At 41.1% G+C, this 19,740-nt stretch overlaps 1 protein-coding gene across 3 annotated transcripts in view; it reads left to right on the top strand.

Annotated features, from left to right (window-relative positions):
- Window positions 1-18,177, top strand: part of RIPK1 (receptor interacting serine/threonine kinase 1) — a 30,917-nt gene extending 12,740 nt beyond the window's left edge. For all 3 annotated transcript variants that reach the window (XM_080929712.1, XM_080929714.1, XM_080929713.1), the window contains 6 exons: window positions 674-823; window positions 5,063-5,139; window positions 10,583-10,673; window positions 11,443-11,976; window positions 13,572-13,712; window positions 16,107-18,177. In XM_080929712.1, the coding sequence (XP_080785838.1) occupies window positions 674-823; window positions 5,063-5,139; window positions 10,583-10,673; window positions 11,443-11,976; window positions 13,572-13,712; window positions 16,107-16,393 (1,280 nt within the window). In that variant the 3' untranslated portion in view covers window positions 16,394-18,177. The remainder of the gene's footprint in view (window positions 1-673; window positions 824-5,062; window positions 5,140-10,582; window positions 10,674-11,442; window positions 11,977-13,571; window positions 13,713-16,106) is intronic.
- The last annotated feature ends 1,563 nt before the right edge of the window (window positions 18,178-19,740 follow it).

Genomic DNA, 19,740 nt, shown 5'->3' with positions numbered 1-19,740 from the left:
ACAGTGGAAAAGTCATCCTTCCATTTGGTTATAACATAGAAAGCAAAAGGAGTAACTGCTTTCTATGAGTCCTTCGTGATTGCTAACACCAGGGATCATCATCTCATGGCTGATGTCTCTTCAACCTTAGTCTCTGACCATGACCAAGATACCCACAGGGACCTCCAAAGTAGCATCCCTTGAACAAGTTGCCAAGTTTATCAGCACAGTACAGTGCTTACCACCTGTACTAAAAGGCACAATAAGCAACTTTAAATGTTCACATAAATGTTTTTACCATAAGCCCTCATTCTTGCTTCTAGGAAATCCGTTATGGATATTTTAAGTCGCTCTCATCAAACTAAACTTCTTAAAGTCCAGGCCATCCTGTATTTGCCTCTGTATTGAACTCTGGAAAATGCTATGATTTTACCCATGTATTCTGTTTGTTCTGTGAAAAGGTAGCTTTAAAAAAAAATTGTGTCTCTTCTGCGAAATCAAAACAGCATCCTATCATTTCTGTAGTAGACTACATCAGCCTTGCTGCAAGGTTGTTACTTCATTGAATGAGACAGCCTTGGAAAAAGCATACCGTGGATAGAGACAAAATAGCAGGATTATCTAGGTCCTGTCATCTTTCTGCTTGAGAGTAGAGTGAGACTGAAAACCCCAACTAAAGTTCCACTTTTTGCAGATGTCATCTGCACTGAGCAGTTCTTGATCTGCATAAACTCTGGGAACAGGCCAAGTGTGGAGGACATCATTGAGTACTGTCCAAGGGAGATCATCAGCCTCATGGAGCGGTGTTGGCAGGCCAACCCAGAAGACAGGCCAACATTTCTTGGTAAGAAGGGGTTGTGTGCTTATTTAGGATCCATCTGGCATGGTGACACTCTTCAGTAAGGTGTCACTTGCAATTTAGTTACTTGTCCTGTTGCTGAGACTAAGAGGACAAATTAACTCAAGGAAAGGGTTTATTTTGTCTCAGTTGAAGGGTACAGTCTACCATGGCAGGAGGTCATAGTAGCTGGACCCCGAATCAGCTGGCCACATTGCATCTACAGTCAGGAAAGAGACAGACACAGATGCTGGTGGTCATTTCCTCTCTCCTTTTATTCAGTGCAAGGTCTCAGCCCGTGGGGTAATGCTGCCCATATTCAGGTGTGAAGCCTTCCCTGCTTCACACCCCAACAGGTACACCTAGAACTACATTTCCTAGCATCATCAAAAGTTCAACCCTAAAACCAGTCAAGTTGGTAAGGAAAGTTAGCCATCACAGTTAGGAACATACTTTGAGTACTACACTCGTAGCTTCAAACTGACAGGACATATTTAAAGCATCTTGTCAATGAGAAGGTCGTACCCTTCCACAAAGCATGGGCTTCTTCATTTCCTTTTTTAGTGTGGGTATTAGCTTTGTTATTGTTTTGAAGCACGCATAATGCTTTCCATTTTAGCTCTTATAAGTCTACTTTCTAGTGGAGTGAAGTCCATTCCGTTTATCAACATCATCAACCACCATCTATCTCCAAGGTCCCTCAGTCCAGAGCACAACTCTGTATTTAGGAAACATTAACTCCACTTTCCGGCCTTAGCAGTCATGATTCTATTGACTTTGGACTGTCCCAGGTGTCTGATGTAAGCAAAAATTGCACAATACTTCTGTTTTGTAACTGTTGTGTTTTACCAGCTATGTCTTTAAGGTTCATCCATGTAGTAAATGTGTCAGAATTTACTTTTTATTGCAGAATAATATTCTACTCTATGGATAGACATTCTATGTATGTGTATTCATCTGTTGATAAATACTTGGCCTAACCATTTCTAGCTTCTTTCATGTACATGCCTCCTTAGTTAGCATCTTACTGGTATCCTTAGAAATGAATTCTGCCATTTAGGTTGGCCCTGTAGTTGAGGAAAATGAAGGAGACATGAGCATTTGGTCCATTCTGCACCCATCCCATCCCCTAGATTACCTGGGAGTATGTAGGAGGTCAATGGAGAATTCATAGATGCAACAGGAGGTGCTCAGGAATGTACAAAGCATCATGTTGTTGTATTTCTGTGAGAAAGCAGAACTGGATTCCACCTATTCCCACTGTGTAGACCAAGCTGACCTCCCTGCAGTGTGCAGAATCCCCTGCCTCTGCCTTCTGATAGCTGTGGTTACAGGTATGTGCCACCATGGCTAGAGCCCCACCTCTTACAGGGCCCACAACTCCTGACAGTGTTGCTAGCTGAGGACCAAGCCATACATTGAAGGTTGTTCAAGAGTCAAACTGTAGTATTTTCTTGTAGGTTCTTAAACTTGTTCTAGAGTTCTAGTTTGACTCACCTGTAGTGTTTTTTCTTACATCATTTCAAGGACATTCTAGGCATTATATATTATCCATATGTCATTGTTATCACATGGCTTATTTTTCCAGTTTGCCATTTTCACCCTGAGTTAAGTATGTAAGCCTTTCCTTTCCTTTCTCTTTACACATTTCTTCTTTACACATGTAGGGTGCGTCAGACCATGTTGCAATTTTGCTTCAGCCTTCATAGTTGAAAAAACTCTTTTGCTTTTACTTACCCATTGTTTTGATTGTCATGTGTCATTTTTCTGAAACTACATATATTTACACTTCTGACACTGTGCAGGCTATCACGAGATTCCACATTTAAGAGCTTAGTCTCATGTGGCTATCACCCACATTGTACACATAGGATACCCAGGCTTTTGCCCAGATAACTATGAGTTTGAGTGTACATGTCTCAGCTCAAGTTTGGTAATAGACTCATCTGGCTAAAAAATATTGCACTGAAGTGTAACTCTATATTGGAGAATATTCAATTCAGAAACAATCAGATAGAAGAGGTATACAGGCAGTGTGTTCAGGTAAGGGTTGCCAAGCCTAGACCCTCTACAGGTGACCCTCCAGACCTTCTGCAGGTGGGCCCCCAGACCCTCTGCAGGTGGGCTTCCAGACCCTCTGCAGGTGACCCTCCAGACCCTCTGCAGGTGGGCCCCCAGACCCTCTGCAGGTGACCCTCCAGACCCTCTGCAGGAGGGCCCCCAGACCCTCTGCAGGTGACCCTCCAGACCCTCTACAGGTGGGCCCCCAGACCCTCTGCAGTCATGCCTCCCTCTCAGCATTTTTTTTCTTCACTAACCTAGAAACTCTTTGGACCCCACCATTTATGGGTTTATGTGGGAGTTTTATTATGTGTTTATTATTACAGTTTAGCACATCATTGGTTGTTAGTGACTGAATTTAATCTCCAGTTCTTCTCCCCATCTATCTCACAGTGGTGCCCATCATTCCAACTCTAATTAGTGGTGTGACCTTTCTGGTGACCATCCCTTGTTCTAAGGCTGTTACTCCCCCTGCTTCTGCCCCAATGGCACCTTTATCTCATTAGATGATTCCGGGATTTTAAAGCTATCTGTGGTATTGTAAGAGCTTATTACCAGCTTCAGGCAGGAAAGTTCTGGTTTCCTCTTTGGTGATCTCTTATATCATTATGGCAAGGAATGACAAGCCTTACATCATGTTGGTGGTTGTCTTAATTATTTTTCTATTACTCTGATAAGACACCAGAACCAAGACAACTTATAGAACAAAGAATTTATTGGGGCTTACAGTTGTAGAAGGCTGGGACTACCATGACAAGGAGCATGACAGTAGGCAGGCAGGCTTGGTGCTCATATCTTGAGATGCAACCATAAAGCATATATAGTTAACTGAGAATGTCTTGGGCTTATGAAACCTCAGAAGTCTGCACCCAATGACATATCTCCTCCAACAATGCCACACATATTAATCCTTCCCAAACAGTTCCACCAACTGAGGACCAAGCACTCCAATATATAAACCTATGGGGGCCATTCTCATTCAAACTCTCACAGGCTAGTTTGTAATCACAGGACAACTAAGCTATCCATTGAGTTTATGGGAATAGGGTAACAGCATGGTTGTTTTCTGTGGTGTTAGCTGGTCAGTAGGCTGATGATTCACCAAAGGTTTTGTGTGCTAACAGGCTGCTGCCACATGCTTAGTTCTCTGGCTAGAAAAATGAAAGCTTTTGTTGTTGTTTTGTTACTGCTGCCGTCTGTGCCTGGTGATGTTTCTGGATTGATAGCTTTTCAGCTTTGACTGTGGGATATATGAGTGAGGCAAAATGAAAGCAAAGTGAACTTACGTTATGTGTTTTCATAGATCCTGAGATCCAAGCCACTTTGTCTATCTTTCTTCTGGAGTATCCATGTGTTTTTTTAAATATATATACTATCTAGGATGTGTTATTGTACTTAGATGGAAGAATAAGGAAAAATATTGCTAGTCTGTCTTCCTAGAACTGAAGATTTCCTGTTTTTGTTGTTGTTGCTGTTGTTGTTTTGAAGACTCTGTAAAGTGCAGGATAGCTTGGAACTCATCCCTGAACTTGTGTTAGACTCTCTGTCTCAGCCTGGGGTTACATGCATAATTCACCATGTCCAGCACCACCCCCACCTCCACTCTAGTAGCTCTAGCTTCTTAGTGCCAGAGGTAGAAAATGTAGAGTTCCATCATCTTTATTCACATGAAGATTGCCTCACACTTTCAGGACTGTGCTGTGGCCAGAGCAAGCCACACTGTTCTGCTGAAGCCAGGGACTGAAAACGTCTACCTGGCATTGAGCTCTGGTCTCTTCATCAAACTTTATTTCATTGTTCTGTCTACATGCTATTTTAAGTGACTTAAAAATAATAGATTATTAATATTTGGCATTTTAATTAAGAAATTTGGGGGATGGGGGTTAGGAAGTTGACCCTGTTGGTAAACTGTCTTGCAAGCAGGAGGACCTGAGTTTAATCCCCACATTAAAAAAAACAGTTGTGGTGATAATTAATTCCAGTGCCGGGGAAGGGAAGACAGGCAGAGGTTCGTTGTCTAGCCAGACTATCCTTGACAGGGTCTAGGCCAACAAGAGACCCTGTCTCAAAAAGCAGGGTGGATGGCAGCTAAGGAACAGCTAATGTTGTCTTTGGGTCTGCATACACACTCACACACATGTGAACATGCACAAACTATAAATTAATGGACTATTTTTTATACAGGTATTGAAGAAGAATTTAGGCCTTTTTACTTAAGTCAATTTGAAGAATATGTAGAAGAAGATGTGGCAAGTTTAAAGGTGAGTGATCTACAAAGTGCCCAGAGCAACAGTGTACCAAAATGCATTATCAGTCATGGAAGCAAAGCAGTGTTATCTGCTGAGATTTGAAGTAAGCTATCTTAGTGAACACACACATTAGGAATTATATGAAGTGTATAATAATAAAATGTTGACAGTTGGGCTCATTTCTGCTGGTATAAAATGAGAGGGAAAATATATGTAATAGTACAAAAAAGAAAGAGAAAAACAAAAGACACTCAGCAACACTTGAAGAGACTGGATTGTACTACAAGTGGGTCAGTCATTCTGAGAAGTTTATAAAATACTTCCTGGGGATATGGCTCAGTGATAGATTATGCATGAGGTTTTGAGTTCTGTTTCCGGCACCACAAATCAAGCAAATAACTACGCATCTATTTTAAAAAGCCCAAGTAGAAAGAGAACAGGTATATAGATAGTCAATGAAATATAAAGATAAAAACACTAACCCACAACTTAATGCTGAGAGGAACGTTATAGAGAAGCAAGCAGATACTGCTGGGGACAGTCATTTGAGAACCACTTAAATGCTTTCAAGAAAAGCTGGTTTCTCAGTGCACTTCGTGCTAAGTTCTGAGTGACAACAGTGGCTAAGACTGAAGAGGAGAATTTTCTGTCTGGAGTCTGAGCAGTATATCAGAGTGCAGTTTCCATCCTCTCTCTCTCTCTCTCTCTCTCTCTCTCTCTCTCTCTCTCTCTCTCTCTCTCTCTCTCTCTCTCTCTCTCGCTCTCTCGCTCTCTCTCCTCCCTCTCCCACTCTTACCTGCCTCTTCCTCTCCTTTTCCTCTCTCCTTCCCTCCCTCCTTAGTCATCACTGTTCCGCCATAAAGGTTCAGTTCACAGAAAGATACAGAAGCTTTCAGTATGGACATGCTCATGGTAACATTTTCTTAAACATAACAATCAAAAATTGACAGAACTCAAAGAAAAATAGACAAATTCCCAGTCTTGCTTAGAAATAGTAATACATCTGTCTTTAATTGGTTCAGCAAACAGATCCAAACAATCAGTAAGGAGTTAAGACTGTTTGAAACACATGTTTTTAATATAAGACCTAATACAAACATATAAATTTCTCTATCAAATAACCTCTTAGTTTTATTTCCTTACTGTGATAAAATACTCTGACAAAAACAACTTAAAGGAAAAAGGTTTTTTTTTTTTTTTTTTTTGGCTCACAGTTCCAGGTTTAGTCAACATACTAAGGTCCAGGTAGCAGGAACTTAAAGCAGCTAGGCACATTATAATCCACAGTCAAAAGCAAAAGTCAATTAATTCATGTGCCTCTGTTAATATGCTGCTGTTTTTTTCCACTCTCTATAATTCTCTCTGCCAAAGGAGTAGTGCCACACACAGTGTGCTTGTCATCTTAGTAATCAAAATAATCCCCCCACAGACTTGTCCACAAGCCAAGCTAATGTAGACAGTCCCCTACTGAGACTCTCTTTCTAGCTGATTCTAGAGTAGACAGGTAAAATTAGCTGTCACACTTATCTTTGAATAGTAACCATTATGCCTACCATCAGATAGTTTTTAAAAACACAGACCATTTTTTAAATGAAGCATTTGAAAAGGAACTGAAGAGGTGGCTCAGTGATTAAGAACCGTTACTGTTTCTCCCAAGGACTCAGATGCACAGAACCCAGAGGAATCTTATAAGTCAGAATGACAAGCTACTGCCTCAAATTGTGGACAGAAGCAAGACAGAAACACACACTCAGCAGGCTCAGGTACATCTCTATGAGGTTGAGGCTAGCCAAATCTATATAGTGAGACTCCGTTTTTAAAAACAAAAACAAAAAAGAAACCAAACAAAAAAGAGTGCACAGACAAAAAACTGATGTCAGCAAACCACCAAAGAGAATATTCAAGCAGCCAGCAACTACATCAAAAAAGGTATATAACCCTACCAGTAATTGGGGAAATGCAAAATAAAACCATACCAGGTGATACAGAGTATCTGTAGATGAGCAAACTTGCAGAAACTTTTCAAAAAGACACGAGAGAATGCTAAATAAATGCTGAAATAGTCATGGGGTGTAAGAAGCATGTTGTCCACTAAAGCTGTTAGCTTTCCTAGTGCCATTGTTATATATACAAAATCCTAATGATAAATCCCTCCAAGTTTTCCAGAAAATGCAACAAACAAGTTGGTATGAGGGAAAAAGAGACAAACAAGCCTACCAGCCTATGAAATGAATGATGTAGCTAAAACAGTGTTTTTAAATAAGAATCAATAGGAAGAAACTCCATACCACTGACCAGAAAATCTCTGAACTATATCTGATTTCACAGAAAAACAAATTGCATCACTTTTTTCAGACACACCAGAAGTGGGCATCAGATCACATTACAGATGGTTGTGAGCCACCATGTGGTTGCTGGGAGTTGAACTCAGGATCTCTGGAAGAGCAGTCAGTGCTCTTAACCACTGAGCCATCTCTCCAGCCCCCTGCATCACTTTTTTCAATTTGTGATTGTTTCACCCCTAAGATTACTATTTTTGAATGATTGATAATAGTGTTAGTAAAAATGTAGAATAATAGATATCCCAATTGGTAAAGTTTCTTGGAAGCTAAATTACCAGTCAGGCATTGTAAAAGCCTGTCCTCACATATGTGTTCAAAGCATTATAAAACTGCCCAAGCATGGATACGTACAGCCTTAGGAGCCCATCCTAGCATATATGCAAAAACATGTAGTATAAAAGTTGCTTATATAAAAGTTAACAAGTAAAATTTTGGGAACAATGTGAATGTCTTAAATAGATGCCCCAACCCATGACTGATCTAAACACACAGTCTGTATTGAAAAGAGGTGAAAATGACATGTGATGACTCAGAAAGATCTTCAAGACTTGATAATGAGAACAAAAAGTCACCCAACAGTACTGTTGCTATTACCTTTGTATTAAACAGTGTGTGTGTGTGTGTGTGTTTGTAGGTATAGTTTGGAATGTGTATGCCGGTACCTAGAGAGAAAAGGGCTGTGCCTCCCACTCTAAGATTCCCTGCAGGGAACAGGGTAGAGTTTGGAGAGAATGGCACATAGAGGTGGTTCTGCATGTTCTACACTGTGTGAAGTTTCAAGACTCTTACTTAAATACATTGTGTATTGAAAAATAACTATAAAAGTCACATTCACAAAATGTTTTAAAGATGTATGAAGTGCTAGGTATGATAATACATAACAACATACTTTAATCCCAGCATTTGAGAAACGGGCAAGTAGATATCTGTGAGCTCAAGGCCAGCCTGATCTATATAACAGAGTTCCAAAACAATGTAGTGAGACCTTAACTCAAACAAAATAATACTTAAAGCTAAATTTCATGATAAGTAAATGCAATATCTAAGATACTACAAGGTATAAATATACAATTTTGCTGTGGCAGTCCTTCCCAAATAATGCATTTAATCAGGAAATGACTTTGAACACTTACTGATATTAATATTCTGTTAAGAACAAAATACAAACATGAATAGGAAATAAGTCTTAAAGGAAAGTTATAAAAATGTTCACCTTGTGTCTTTGTAGGCTTTTAAAAATATAGTTTTCTACATTTCATATTTTCTTAATAAAAATGTTATTTATATAAAGAAGAAGTTTATCTCATCCTAAAAGAATTGATCTTAGGACCTTGTGCATATTAGGCAAGGACTTTATGATTAAGCTGTATATCCACCCCTATTTTGCATTTATTGTGATAAAATATGCATAAAATGAACTTTTCTAGCCATGTAAAATGTATATAGTTCAGAGATGCTTAATCACCACCTTTTCTAGAATCTTATCATCCCAAACATGAATTCAACTTCCTAAGTAGTAAGTCCCTATTTCTCCCTCTACCCAACCTCTGTTGGTCTTTATCTTCTGTCTCTGAATTTGCTTGTTCTAGGTAGCCCACAGGAATCAAGCCCTACAGTGCTTTTCTACTTGTAGAAGCATTTTGTTTACCATGTCATATATTTTATTGCTGAATAATATTCCACTGTGTGGGTGAAACCACACTTGCTTGTGACCCTTCTCCTGACAGATGTCAGGGCTGTTTTTCCCTTTGAGCTGGAAACACTGGTGTGCAGATTTTTGGGCTGAATGTGTGCTTCCATTTCTTTGTGCTTGTTTACTTAGGAATTGAATGGGTAGACCATGCAGACATCCCGTTTCAATTTTAGGAGCCTTTAAACTATTTTCCATGACATCAGATCCATCTCACATTCTTCACCAGCAGTCTACAGGAGTTCATTTGCCATATCCCCACAAGTGCGCTGTTTTTATGCTGTGGACATCCTTTTTGTGTTCTGTTTGAGCCATTCTGTTCAACATGAAGCAGCATTTCCTGGTGATTGATCATCTCTCCTAGGCTGCTGCTAGTTCTCATTACATATCTTCTTTGGAGAAACACTACATCTTTTTCTACTTAGGGGGTGTTTGTTTGTTTGTGTTTTTGACAGTGTCAAACCAAATAGCCAAAGCACATCTTGAATTCATGATCTACCTGACTCCCCGCCACATGCTGGGGTTATAGATGTGTCCCACCCCTGGACCTGGCTAGACTCATATTATAGTGCTTGAGATCCAACTGGGACTTTGCACGTGCTGGGCCATATTCCACCATCAGGTTATATCCGAAGCCCTCCCTTTGCAAGTGTCAAATGGGGTTATTTGTAGGGGTGTGGATAGTGGTGGTAGTTGTTGTTGCTATTGTTGTTGAGTTGAAGAAGTTCTTTATATATTCTGAATATTCTTCTCTTATCAAATATAAATAATTTACAAATATTTCCCCATTCTGTAGGTTGTCTTTTTACTCTTTTGATATTTTCTTCTGATGCACACACTTTAAATTTGATGTGACATAATTCGACTTGCTTGAATGAGAATTATTAGCTGTGCTTTTGGTGCCATGGTCAGGAAATTGTTGCAGAGACCAGTTTTATGACTATTTTCTCCTGTACTTTCTTCTAAGAGTGTTATACTTTGAGCCCTCAAATTTGAGTCATTGATTTATTTTGAGTTAATTTCTGTATATGGTAAGAGTCCATCTTAATTTTTTTATGTATATGTCCAGTTTTCCCCTCACTGAATGTTCCAGGCCACCTTGGGTCAAACATCAGTTAATGATGTAATGGGGGTGGTGAGTATTTCTAAGCTATTTTTTCTGCATCTTTGATCTGTTTTATATAAATATCAACATTCTGATTTTGTTAGCTTTGTGGTAACTTTTAAAATCAAGAAATATAAGTTTTCTAACTGTGTTTAATTTGACACATCAGTTTATCTCTTGGGTAAATGTTTAGATTGAGAGAAAAAGTTACTGCTTATTAAATTTGTATAAAATGTCTTGATGGTGTCAAGAGATGAATTCTTTTCAGAATAATTTTCTACTAGTTACTAAAGTATGTACGTGTCTTCTTACTTATAGAAAGAGTATCCAAGTCAAACCCCAGTTTTGAAGAGAATGTTATCTTTGCAGTCTGACTGTGTGCCCTTACCTCCGAGCAGGTCAAATTCAGGTAACATACCCATTCATTCATTTGATACTCATCCAGTCCTGTACAGCCACAAGCCTGTGTGTGTGTGTGTGTGTGTGTGTGTGTGTGTGTGTGTGTGTGTGAGTGCGTGTGTGTGTGTGTGTGTGTGTGTGTGTCTGTGTGTGTGTGTGTGTGTGTGTGTGAGTGCGTGTGTGTGTGTGTGTCTGTGTGTGTGTGTGTGTGTGTGTGTGTGTGTGTGTGTTTGCGTAGTGTATAGTGTATATGTGTCTGAGTCTGTGTACCATATATGGATAGTGCCCATGGCAGCCAAAAAAAGGCATCAGATCTGGAATTGTAGTTATAGGTTGTTGTGAACTACCTCACATGGGTCTTGACCTGAGACTAAACCCTAAATCCTCAACAAGAATAAGTGACCTAAACCACTGAGCCATCTCTCCAGCTTCCCTACAGGCTTTTCAAGAACAAAAGACCAATAGGATGTGCACAGGACATAGCTGCTGCTTTTTTAGACTCCACATGGTTTCAAGGTGTTAGTTAATATCTCAATCCATGCGAGTCCCCTTCTGCCTCAGCTGACCCTGCAACACTCTCTCTTTTGTTGCTTGTGACAATTTCCTTGTGTTCTTCCTTAGCACCCAGGGCCCCTGCTGATCATATACTAAACTTATAGGTGGAGACTGTTATATGATTTTCATGATTCTTATTTTCAGTATGTTACTCAAGGACAGATTCACAAAAAACGCTCAAACGTTGTTTACGTCTTATACTGATCATTTCTTCTCTGCTGCAGAACAACCCGGTTCGCTGCACAGTTCTCAGGGACTCCAGGTGGGGCCTGTGGAGGAGTCCTGGTTTTCTTCCTCCCCAGAGTACCTGCAGGAAGAGAATGAGCACAGTGTGCAGGCTAAGCTGCAAGAAGAAGCCAGCTATCATGCTTTTGGAATATTCGAGGAAAAACAGACAAAACCACAGCCAAGGCAGAATGAGGTTTTCAACAGAGAGGAGGAAAGGAAACGAAGGGTCTCCCATGACCCCTTTGCACAGCAGAGAGCTCATGAGAATGTTAAGAGTGCAGGAGCAAAAGGTCTTTCTTATCCCAGCACAGCCAGTCATGGAAATGCATCACACCAGCTGTCAGGGCCAGCCAGCCAAACACAGATGCCATGTTGGAACAATGGATTTTATAATCAGCATGGGTTTGGAACTACAGGAGCTTGGTATAGGTCAAATCTAAGCCAAATACATACTTATAAAACTCCAGTGCCTGAGACCAACCTACCGGGAAGCACGCCCACCATGCCATTCACGTCCTTGCCACTACCAGGTAAGTGAATTTTTAGTAGTCCTCATCTTGTCCTTTTTCACCCCTGAGAATGGAGCATATTGAAATGGCCTCCATCATACCGAGACCACTCGCTATATAATTGTGCTCTCCTGTGACTCACATGGATGCCTCCAATGTGGATTGTGGATCCTTATTACTTACAGGTATCTCTCTTTAGCCTCTGTGAGATACTAATCTCAAGATACCCAGCCACTTCAATAAATACAAAATATTCTTTTAAATTCATTTATCTTGCTTCTTCTGAGGGTAAGAAAGAAGTCTTAGGTATTTTTGTTTCTTATTTATACATAAACTACAATTTGTGATAAGAAAGGTAGTTTTCATCTTCCATAGCCCTCTCTGGTAAGATCCAAGCTAGCTGATGTAGTTTCTAATACTTTAGCATGGAAGTGACTTAGTATTCTTATTAGTACCAAATAATAGGTCACATGCTGCCTTCACTTAACCATATGTCATCAATAACCCTTCACTTATCCAGATGTTAGAAATAACTGTACTGTGTCCTAGGAATCCTAGAATCAGCATACGTAGAAGAAGCTTTGAGAACCACAGAACTTTCTGAGCTGGCTGTGTGGCTCAATGGTACAAAGCTGGCCTAGCATGCATGAGGTCCTGTGTCCTTGATACAAAACAAACACACAAAAGACCAGTTTCTTTCAAAATGGCAAATTCCCCAAAGTTTCCTGCCTTTTCTATAGGTTTTCTGTAAGTTCTGTGGAAAGCACATTGGTGGGCTGGGTATTAGGTAGGATTTATACTATACATATACTCATTACACACACCTTGGTTCTCTGCATGTGTCACATTGTATTTTATTCATCCATGATTCAATAAAAATCTCTAGAGTGCTTCCTGCTTTGTATCTAAGTAGGTTGAAAGCATCCATGACCAGTATTTAACATGTGTTTCTGGTCCTATCTCCATAGAGTGGTCGTATCTTACAGGTTTGCTGCAGGAGTTCTTACTCCCTCTTTAGGCCCCAGTCCTGCCAAGAAGAGAGCCTCTTAATGATGCTGAGTCTTTGCCAGTAGCAGGGGATCTCAGTTCACAGTCAGTCATGAAGTCACTGTGCCCTAAGGAGGGTCTCATAGACCACCAGCTTAGTAGATGAACAGATCCTGTTTCTCACTGAAGCTTGATTCTTTTCCTTGTTCCATGACCTGGTATAACTAACAGATATGAGCTTTCTCACACTCCTGCCATGTAAGGAGGATGGGTTACCAGTAAGTGGGAAAGGAGAATAAAGTAGCACTTGGGATGCTATCTATTGTTTCAAGTGATGCTGCTGTGAAAATGAATGTAGACATCTTTAGGCTGTCTGTCGTCCATGTTGGTTATATCATTTTCATTCCCAACAATGTATAGATCCTTCATATTCTCATATTCTTGCCAACACTGATGTCTTTTGTTAATGGTTTTGAAGTCAAGAAGCCACATTATAAAGAAATGACTGTTAAGGGTTATCTTAGGATAAGCAGGTGAACATCTGTAATAAAGCCCCGTACCTTCACATGCCATATATTTTCTCTTGATTTTAATCCCATGCACTAACCTATATCTCTTTTTCTATTCAGATGACTCCATAAGATTTACTATATACAATAGTTCTGGTGTCCAGATTGGAAATTGCAATTATATGGATATTGGACCAAGTTCACAGCCACCAAACAACACTTGCAAAGAAGACTCATCTACCAGGCACCAAGCCATCTTTGGTAAAATTCTTAAAAACCAATGCTGGGCTGAGGTGTAGCTGTGGTGAACTGCCTGCCTAGCATGCATGAGGCCTTGAACTCACTACCCAGTACTGAAGGAAATATTTTTATAAAGGTTGTAGTATCTTATTACTTAGATATCTGGATATCTCTTGACCATTTTTACCCCTTGAGAAGAACATAATTAGAATTTTAGGGTTTTTATTAATTTGTTTAACCCGCCTCTTTCCATACCCTATGAAATGATGTCTTCTGAGCTTTGGAAGGGATTACATAGATACCCCATTGAGGCTGAGCATTCAACAGGCAAATACTCCCAATGTCTTGGTCAGTTTTGAATCTCAGTGATAATGCTGCCCACTGTAAAAATCTTCTCTGAAGGGTTTCTTTTAAGATTCTCTCTGAGTTATCCTCTGTTTCCTCCATAATTCTATTTTAGATTCATATATTATTTGTATGATTGTTTTGTCTTCATGTACTACATGCATGCCTGGTGCCTACAGAGGTCAGAAGAGGGTCAGATTCTTTGGAACTGGAGTTATGGATAGTTGTGAGCTCTGTGAATGCCAGGAACTGACCTAAGGCAGAACAAGTGCTCTTAACTGCTAGCCAGCTACTCCAGACCCTATGCAGTAGTTTTTAACCCCTTGTAATCTGTGTTTTTTTTTTAACACAGGGAGAATCACATAATCTAATTGGTTGGTGCTATAAAACTTAAACTAGTCAGTGTGAGTTGAAAACATAGGTCACTGCCTATGAATGTTAAACTTATCATCCATGATCCTATTCAGACTTAGGGAAACAGCTCCCTCTGCTCTACAGCAAAGGAATTCAGTAAAGTATGTGAGACCCTCAGTAGCACTCTGTAATCAAAACAAGAGTGCTCAGAGGTGTCCACAGCTCTCCGCAATGTGTGGTGATGTGTGCCTATAATCCATCACTAGGGTGGTTAAAGTAGGAAGATGGTGAGTCCCAGGCTACCCTGGCTATACCAAGACCCTGTCTCAGAAAGGAACTAGAATTCAACTTTCTGACTTTCTCAGGGCACTTAATAGGCAGGGCTCTGTCATTGGAACACAGAAGCAGCCACAGTAGTTTGCACAAGGATGAGGACAGATATGGTTCCTGAAACTGTTTACAAAAAACAGAAGCCAGACTTGGCCCACAGGTAGCATGCATCCCTGTACTGTTCCATTTGAGCAGTGATTGGTTCTTAGCTTTTGATGAACCAAAGTTACCTTTGTGACTCTACTGACACCTAGGGCTCCTACAGAGACTGGTGACGTTAGGAGGTTCTTAGTCAGCTGCCATAGTTGACAAACTCTGCGCTATGGTACTGAAGAAAGAAAGGGAGCTGAGGGAGAAACAAGGTAAGTTTTCCCTTAGATTCAGCCTCCTGAGGTAGCATGAAAACCAAAAACTATTATAGTGACTTCTTCTATTCTATCTTGAGATACTCTCATTCTTTCTCCCTGACTCCTTCCCTCTCTTTTTATCTCTCTCTGTCTCGTCTATCTCTTTCTCCCTGCCCACCACCACTGTGTGTGTGTGTACCTGTGTGTGTGCACCTGTGTGTACACACAGAGACGCATATAGCCCTGGCTGCCCTGGAACTTGTTCTGTAGATCAGACTGGTCTTGAGCTCATAGAAATTTACCTGCTTCTGTCTTCCAAATGCTGGGGTTAAAGGCATGTGCCACCACGATGAGCCACTCCTTATCTTCATGTGTTCTCTTTATGTGTTATTTTTATGAACATCTAAAGTGATAGCAAGAGAAAGGCCATGTATATATAAAATACAGGGTCTTCAATTTGGTAGACAGAGAAAACCTTAAAAAGTTTATAATCCACTGAGGGATAGGGAAAGACATAGTAATCAAAGGAAGGTTATACTTGGTCTGAGTTCCTTGTTAAGAGAAAAGTGAACTGTCTGGAAGTGGGTGGCCTTGGACTGCACCATGTGTAAGTTGACAGTTTCCCTGCCCCCACCACCACCACTACACCCAGTTAGTTTAACTAGAACAGGACCCAAGTGGGAGTTGAATAGAGCAGCTAGCCATGTAGGACATGTGTTCATGAAGCCATCAGTTATGGCTCAGGAAGGTACACATAGCAGAGAAGGAACCTATTTTAACTCATATAAAGACTCTTCAATGGCTGTGGTTAAGTCAAGTATTGTCTAACAAGTCATTAATAGTTATCACCAGGCATAGTGGTGCACACTATAATCCCAGTTCCAGGGGGACAAAGGAGCTACAGAGCAAGATTATCCCTAAAAACCAATCCTTTCTGTGTCTTTACATACTCTTCACTTTCCTGGGCCCTTTCAGCAATACAAGACACTAGACTGGTCAGATGGGCTGCAGCCTGATGCTTCTCTCTTCTATTTAACAGATAATGCCACGAGTCTGACTGATAAACACCTGAACCCTATCAGGGAAAACCTGGGAAAGCAGTGGAAAAACTGTGCCCGAAAGCTGGGCTTCACTGAGTCTCAGATTGATGAAATTGACCATGACTACGAAAGAGATGGACTGAAAGAGAAAGTTTACCAAATGCTTCAGAAGTGGCTGATGCGGGAAGGCACCAAGGGGGCCACCGTGGGAAAGTTGGCCCAGGCACTTCACCAGTGTTGCAGGATAGACCTGCTGAACCACTTGATTCATGCCAGCCAGAGCTAAGCCTGAGCAGGCTCCGATCGTGGAAACCAAACTGTTCATCTGGTGCACAAGCCCCTTTGGCCCCCCAGCCTTCAGAACTCTGTCTCATTATGAGCTCTGCATCTGAGGACACAGTGTGGATGGGAAGAGAGATCTGAAGCCCACAGTGATTCTTCAGAAAGTACAAGCATGAAGACTGATAAATGGTCCAGGACCAGTAGGAGAAAATAATAATAATAATAAAAAGAACAGCCTATTGGGTTTTTGAAAGGGAGAGGAGATGGGGGAGAAAGGCAGCCTTCGTTTGGCTTGTGTCATAGTCTTCATTTAGGTTATTTGCTTTGTTTCTGTGGTGCCATTGGGTAAACAGCAAACAAGCAAAAAAGCATTCAAAGACTGTAAAGTCAGCTAGCTTCCCACTTCATGTACTGCGAGTGCAGTGAAGTTCTGCTCAAATGCCTTACATGGGCCATGGCCTTTCTAAAATGTATAGGATCTATTAACTTTAGCATCCAATGCTGTACTGTCACCTTAAGCTTTAAGAATCATGTGCCAATCTAGTCTATCAAATTATCAATTAATGAAGAATTTTATGGAATGCTAAGTAGAAAAAAGTACAGGACAGAGAGAAAAGTCCCGGTACTGGCTGTCATCACGGAACTGCTGCTGATTGTGACTACTGTAAAAAAAAAAAAAAAAAAAAAAAAAAATACTTAAAAGTTTTTTTTTTCTATCATTCTTTGCTTCGTGCAGTTTTACAGCCCGTGCACCCCACAGAGGGAACAGATGTGCAGGAAAACTAATCAGGGAATACCGTCTCTTCCTCCCTGGATATAACTGGCACCTTAGCACTTCTCACTGTGCTTAGTAAACTGTCCCTCAGTTTACTCGCGTGTGCTGTGAGAATGTTTCTTACCCAGCTCTACCACTCCTGGGCATATACCCCAAAGATGCTCCAACATACAACAAGGACACATGCTCCACTATGTTCATAGCAGCCTTTTTTATAATAGCCAGGAGCTGGAAAGAATCCAGATGTCCTTCAACAGAGGAATGGATACAGAAAATGTGGTACATTTACACAATGGAGTACTACTCAGCTATTAAAAACAATGAGCTCTTTAAATTCTTAGGCAAATGGATAGATCTAGAAAATATCCTGAGTGAGATAACCCAATCACAGAAATACAGCCATGGTATGCACTTAATGATAAGTGGATATTAGCCCAAAAGTTTGGAATATCCAAGATATAATTCACAGACCACATGAAGCTTAAGAACAAGGATGACCAAAGTGTGGATACTTTAGTTCTTCTTAGAAGGGGGAACAAAAATATTCTCAGGAGGAAATACAGAGACAGAGTTTGAAGCAGAGGCTGAAGCAAAGGCCATCCAGAGACTGCCCCACCTGGGGATCCAGCCCATATTCAGTTACCAAACCCAGACACTATTGCTGATGCCAAGAAGTGCATGTTGACAGGAGCCTGATATAGCTGTCTCCTGAGAGACTCTGCCAGAGCATGACAAATACAGAGGTGGATGCTCATAGAATTGAGAATGGGGTCCTTAATGGAGGAGTTACAGAAAGAATTTAAGGAGTTGAAGGGATTTGTAACCCCATAAGAACAACAATACCAACCAACCAGAGCTTCTAGGAATTAAACCACTATCCAAAGAGTGCACATGGACAGACCCATGGCTCCAGCTGCACATGTAGCAGAGGACAGTCTTGTTGGTCATCAATGGAAGGAGAAGAAGCCTTTGTTCCTGCCAAGGCTTGATGCTGCAGTGTAGGGGAATGTCTGGGCAGGGAGGCAGGAGGGGATGGGTCAGTGAACACCCTCATAGAAGCTGGGAGGGGGAGGTGAGGGAGGGTGATGGGAAAGGGGATAACATTTGAAATGTAAATAAAATATATCCAATAAAATCAGTATAAAAATGTTTCTTCTGTGTGCTGCAAATCGAAAAAGAACAGCTTCATAGTCTACTTGTTGTGTCTTTAGGAAGCCCATACGCAACCTAAAAGTAAGTGAAGGAGTTAGGATAAAAGACTGAAGCCGCCTATGCCAGCTGCTGGTCATAGGCCATGCCATGAATCCCCTCTAACTTCAGCAGATATAGCACTGCTGGAATGGGCTGCAAAGCCATTTTGGTCTTGTTGTCCATTGTGGTACTAGTTGGCACTTCATCCTCCTTTGTTGGGCCATCCTGTACTCGGTAGGATTTTTGGGAACATTCCTGGCCTCCGTCCACAAGATGCCAATAGTACAACTCAACCACACCCACCAGGTGTGACCAAAATAACTCTAGACATTGCTACGTGTTCTTTGGAGGGACTCCTGAGACGTTATATCCTGCCTCACCAGACCAGGTTTCTCAGTTCTGCCTGGCCTAGAACTCACTGTAGAGAAGGTTGGTCTCCAATTCAGAGATCCACCTGCCTCTGCCTCCCAAGTGCTGGAATTTTAAAGGTGTGTGCCACCACCACCCAGCTTCCTGCTGTAAGTCTATGTGCCTTACTTAGTTCTCCTGTCATCTTTAACTGCACAGAGCATACACAGTGGAAGAGAATTGGAACAGGGAAGGTTTCAGGCTTTCCTGAAGGAGCCTGAGTAATGTTTAAATGTTTTCCTTCTAACCTTTCTCTAATGCTGTTTTAAAAAGACAGAATTAAGAATACTTTTAGTGAAGTTTTAAGGGAGGAAAATAGCAACAGAGGCCAGAGCTGGTTTTGGAATTGCAATAGCAATCAGGGTCCTAGGGTTAAAAATCATGTCTATTAGTGTTCTGTAAGGGAGGATTGTGTGCCCATTGCTGATGAAGGTGGTTCAGGTCCAGATTGTGACCACAGACTTTCAGACCTTTTCCAGGCTCACCACTGACAGCCAGACAATTGTTTGGCATCTCGAGTTCTGGCTGAGCCTCTGAGTTGAAGGATGGTCAGCAGATGAAGCCCTGTACTCTCATGGTGTGATGGCCAGCCCCTAGTACAAGAGAAAATCTGGGCCCATGTCACAAAGCCAGTCATTGTCAGGTTAGACCCAAAGACCTTTAAGAACTCCCATTTGCATCCACTGCACCATGATAACCGATGACTTTGTACTCATTGGTACCTGCTCCAAACAACCCTCTCGGGGCCCAGCATGGAGCTAGAACAACTCTTAGAAGCCACCTCCTACGCCATGCAGAATGCTATGATTTGAGATACAAGTCAGTCCTGAGTGTTATTGTCCACGTCATGGAAAAAAACAAAATGGCCACCATCAGGACCCTGAAGCCCTGAGGAGACTAACCCTGTTCCCAGAACCCAGAGTTCTGTTTGGGTTTGGTTCTGTTTTAATAAGATAGCCATTCGTGTGTGTGTGTGT

The sequence above is a fragment of the Micromys minutus genome, assembly GCF_963924665.1.
Source record: "Micromys minutus genome assembly, chromosome: 1".
Classification (NCBI taxonomy): Eukaryota; Metazoa; Chordata; class Mammalia; order Rodentia; family Muridae; genus Micromys; species Micromys minutus.
This window is presented reverse-complemented; position numbering and strand designations above follow the sequence as displayed.